We start from the raw sequence: 4781 nt of genomic DNA, 5'->3' as shown, positions 1-4781 counted from the left end.
TATCAGAGACAGGAAATATAGAACATAGACATATGCAAATAACTCTAATGACATTCTCATCTAGCAATTCAGAGGTTAAACTACATAATCCCACCTGCAAGCCTGCTTTCTTTTTTAAAGATTTAAGTAGTCTGTGCCTTCTGCTTCACCAGTCTTCCCTCAGATTATTATTCCTGGTACTGGCAACTTCCCATCTCTCTGAAGTAGGATGTAAAGGGGGTTAGCTGTTCTGACCCGAACCATCTCAGTGCCCTGTGTGAAGATCTGCAGATTAGTCAAATGTGTTAGAGCAAAAAAAAATCTTTTTAAGTGGCGAGTGATTGATGCACAGGGCCCCAGCTCACACTCTCTACAGTGGTGATCAGAAGCCCTGCGTTTACACTGTGCTGCTAACGTCCTTCTCTGTCGAAGTCTTGCTTCTGTCAAGGGAGTAAGGGCTCGAACGTGTTGGTTCCTCAGTAAAGGCACCTTCCAAGATTCCTTGAACTGTCTGTCGTGCCTTTGCCCTGAAGTCCCGCCCCACAAAAACATAGAGCAGAGGATTGATGCAGCTGTTGGCGTATGCAAGTGCTGTAGAGAGGTGATCCCAGAGGACTAATGACTCCTTCAGTTCTATTCCAAGAGTAGACACAAGGGGCAGAATCCCAACTACGTGGTATGGAGCCCAGCAGATGAAGAATGCAGCTACCACGAGCACAATTGTTCGCAGCATCCTGTTGCGTGGCTTGTGAAACTGATTTGCATGTGTTCTGAAAGCAATGAGGGCATAGCAAACTGCCATTATGCCAAAGGGCAGTACAAAGCCAAAAACAGCCCTAGTGACGTTTATTACCAGTAAGGCAAGGGATACAGAAGAGTCTTCATAGAAATTTCCCCAAGAGTAATTACCATTGTAGGCTAAAGGTGAGTATTCTTCCAATGACATATTTACAGAAGCATTCATATAAACCTCGTCGTAATAATCCATATAAACCTCATCATCTCCAAAACTGTACCCACATTCAGTTCTGCCATCATGAGTGCTAGTCTCACGGTAGTGGAAGACAGGACAGCAGAAAATGAAGGCCAGGATCCAAATGCCACCGCATATTAGTGATATAAATTTCACTGTTCGATGATTTTGACACCAGACCGGTTTCATCACAAGGAGGCACCGGTCAATGCTGATGGCCACGAGTAGGAAGATGCTAGCAAACATAGTGAAGATTATAACTGATGGAATGACTTTGCAGAGGAACCAACCATACGGCCAGTGCTCATGGAGGATCAGGTGAACAATGGAAAATGGCAAGGACAAGCAGCACATGAAGTCAGCCACGGCAAGGTTTAGGAACCAGACAATGTTCACAGACCTTTTCATTTTCAGACCAGCTACCCAGATCACCAGTCCATTGCCTGGGACACCTATGATGAAAATGATGATGAAGATAGCAATGGAGACAATGGACTCTGATACATAATTTGCAGCAGCCTGTTCATGTGAACTGCTATTACCCAGGAGTTCAGGCATTCTGTAGCTATAAAACAGAAAACAAATTAGTAGGCAATTCACACCCTCCTCCCCAAATTCTTCTCTTTATCTGTACTGAAGCATCTCTGACAGTACAGAGCTGTCAGTGTACAAAGGCATCGGACTATACAAATTTGTGCCAAAGGCTTTGCTAGTCTGGCTATTAAACACCTTCATCATACTCATGGTGGCTAAACTACATAAGCCCCACTATTCAAACAGGGGGGATGTAGACACTTAAATTCTCCTATCTCTGCCACCCTCTTTGATTTCAGTCTGGTTCTTTTTTAGTCTCCACTCTGTAAAGTGGAGACTCTATTCACAAGCCCACACTGTCTCCAGGTGTCTTTCCTGATTGACTCCCAGCTTTGTACACACTTTTCTGCAGAAAGGTAAGTCAGTCAGCATTTTAGTTACTTTTCCCTTTAAAATTAGTGATTCCTTCTGACATAACCAGTGAAATAGGTTTAAGTTAAGAAAGCAGTGCTTGTCTTAATGAAATAACCCTGCTCCACTTTCTGGACATTATAAATAGACCAGACAGGTCAGCAACTCTGTTTGCTAAGAGATATTTTTAGGGAAGACTCAGTAAGCATTTCCTTCTCCCTGCTTTTGTTCTGATCTCTCTGCTGGTTCCTTGGAAAGGCAGAAATTTAGTTGTAGAAAGAAAAAGTAAAATACAGAGTAATAGCAGTAATGTTCTTGAGCCATTTTAGATATAAGAAAAGTTGTCTTATAGCAAGACAATGAAGCTGAGACACAGAATGCTGTGACATTTTAAAACTATGAGAATAGTAGTGGAAAAACTTTTATTTTTCCATTCAATTATTCTTGGACTTAGTAAATTTAGAAAGGAAAGTAGAGGAACTCTAGCAAAGTCAATACAGAACTGAGAAAAAGCCTGATCATCCTTCAGGCATTAATAAAATTGTTTATAAAATACCTGTTAACTAAACCCTTGTCAAATCAACGAATACAGTTGTGTTGCTGAAAGGTCCCTAAAAGCATTACCAGGATGCAAGGAACCTGCACAGGTAAGAGCTGAATACAGCCTGCAGAAGCAGCGGAGGAGACATGAATAAGACAAACCAGACTGATTCTATTTTAACCTCTATTATGCCAGTACTTAAATGCCAGTCAGGGACCGCTGTGTGCAGGACTAAATATAAATATTATTTAAAAGAAATAATTATTTCTTGCTTAACACATAGTCTAAATGTGGGGCAATGCGGTTAGAACCGCTTCACCATGAAGGAAATTAGCTAAACAGTTGTCACAGACATTGTCATTTACCACTTTTTGGTAACATCTGCTAAGAGGCTTTTAGGTGAGGGTGACCTGCAAGGAAAGCTAAGAAAGAAGTCACTGGAAGGCAGATGGGGCTTAATTTAAAATTCTAAGAAGTTCCTTCCATCTCCTGTGGTCTTACTGATATATGCAGAAGTGACTTTTACAGGCACAACTGGAGAAGAGTGCTGCAAAAGCTGAATCTTGCTGCATTCTCATATAGCTACAGATGATGGTATAAAGGGGATAGGGAGTCAAGGAATGCTGTAAAGATAGTAATACAAATACTACTCCAAGCAAACTGAGGGATGAATCAATAAGAAGATACTGCCCACGCAACGTTTTCAAGAGTGCTAAAAGGGCTGCTATGTGCTTATGAAAATGGAAGGGGGAACTGAAGGGGAGAGAGAGGTTTTCAGGAGTGAAGAATAAGAAATTGCAAGTTGAAGAGGAAAGCAGAATTCTGCAGTTTATTATACCTACCAGATATTTCGGTGTCTCAGGGAGAAAGTACCATTATCAGTCCTGTCTCTAGAGTGACTGAAAAAAGAAGCTCACATGACATTTTAGGAACTGCTTTTTTTTTTTTTTTTTTTTTTTTTTTTTCCCTCTGTGTGTGTGTGCTAAGTATGTTCTTCCACCCTGATAGAAATCTTAGAAGGATTCATAATTGAAGTTTTAGATATGACTGGTTGACAAAATAAACAGAAAAAAAACCCACAAGAAGCTGTCCCAACAATGACAAAATAATAGTGCCCTGAGTCAAAGAATGATAGAAAGCCAGGCAATGATAGGCACAGACATATACTTCACGATAGCTTCCATAAGACAACTGAATCAGATGTCTTGTCTGTTGGCATAGCGCTGACCTTTGCTTGATATAATTCATAATTCCAAACCCTGCCATGCCACCATCAGGTGTCTTGTAGCCACTTCCATGTTTTATCAGATCAGCATGTTCACAGCTAATCCCATTTCTGGGATTTTACCCATCCAGATCAGCTTCTGTCCCAGTTTGAGACAGTTTAGTTCATCAGATACACTGTACACCAAAACATTGTACTCAGCAAACCGTAACTGGTCATGTCAAAGGGATTTTAATCTGATTTTTGGCCTTTCAGGGTATTTTTTTTTTTAAGAAAGACGGAACTTAACTGATGAAAAGTTTGAAGTGGTTAACTGGAATAGCACAACATGTGGCAAGACTATAAAAAGAAAAGACATCTAGGGCAAGGCATTTCAAATGTGCAACAATGGGGCTCCCCCTCACTCCTCCCAGTTTGGGAAATGAAGACTGCTAGCAGAAATGACAAAACCCAGACATACAAGAATCAGCCCTGGTATTTCAGTTTTGGTTTGGAAAATGAACTGGGGTGGAGCAGAGTTCTCCTGAGTGTGTCTTTGTGAAACACACAGATGCTTCCTCCAACACAAAACTAGTGAAAACAGAATCAGGAAGGCAGGCCAGGGCTGGGATGTACCCCCAAAGATGGATGGGCTGTCAGCAGCCTACCAGGAAAATTACTCTAGCTGCATCTTATCCTCAGCTATCCCCTTTCCTGGGGGACCCCTCAGACCCAGACGGGAAGTGTTGATACTTCTATTGGCTCTTGTTGATCAAGGGATGTGCCACCTTTTCACCACCTTGTGACTATCTCTAGTCAAACTCTCCTTTGCAGGAAGGTCCTTCTCCACCAGTTGGCCAGCTCTGATCCTCACAGTTCAAACATGTCCCCTGAAGCCAACCTTGACACAGCAAGCACTTTGTCTTTACTCTCACCTTGAACAAGGACAAGATGATGTGGTACCTCTCTGTATAGGTTTGCAGATCAAGGAATCTTTTAAACAGTTTGACTAGTGAAGCGTTTTGCACCTCATCAAAAAAAGCCTAATGATGTAGACACTCAAAGGAGATGGTAAGAGGAGGAAAAAAAAGACATTTTTGTTGCTTTCATAAAAATGGTCACTTAGATAAGACCAGACC

The 4781-nt window shown here is 41.5% G+C and overlaps 1 protein-coding gene across 2 annotated transcripts; it reads right to left on the bottom strand.

The window, feature by feature from the left end:
- On the bottom strand, positions 1 to 4781 carry LOC113491161 (C3a anaphylatoxin chemotactic receptor-like). 2 transcript variants are annotated; one of them, XM_026867904.1, is made up of 2 exons: positions 3281 to 4781; positions 1 to 1517 (listed from the first exon to the last, which is right to left on the bottom strand). In XM_026867904.1, exon 2 carries the CDS (start codon positions 1508 to 1510, stop codon positions 377 to 379), a length of 1134 nt encoding a protein of 377 aa, XP_026723705.1. In that variant the 5' UTR covers positions 1511 to 1517; positions 3281 to 4781; the 3' UTR covers positions 1 to 376. The 2 variants fall into 2 exon arrangements, 1 of the variants encoding a protein (XP_026723705.1); XR_003400360.1 differs by lacking the exon at positions 1 to 1517 and adding an exon at positions 2793 to 3020.

Source organism: Athene cunicularia (assembly GCF_003259725.1).
Source record: "Athene cunicularia isolate RWA chromosome 1 unlocalized genomic scaffold, athCun1 chr1_part2, whole genome shotgun sequence".
Taxonomy (NCBI): domain Eukaryota; kingdom Metazoa; phylum Chordata; class Aves; order Strigiformes; family Strigidae; genus Athene; species Athene cunicularia.
This window is presented reverse-complemented; position numbering and strand designations above follow the sequence as displayed.

Coding starts and splice junctions, on each gene's coding strand:
- LOC113491161 (XM_026867904.1), bottom strand. CDS start 1,510: ATGCCTGAACTCCTGGGTAATAGCAGTTCACATGAACAGGCTGCTGCA.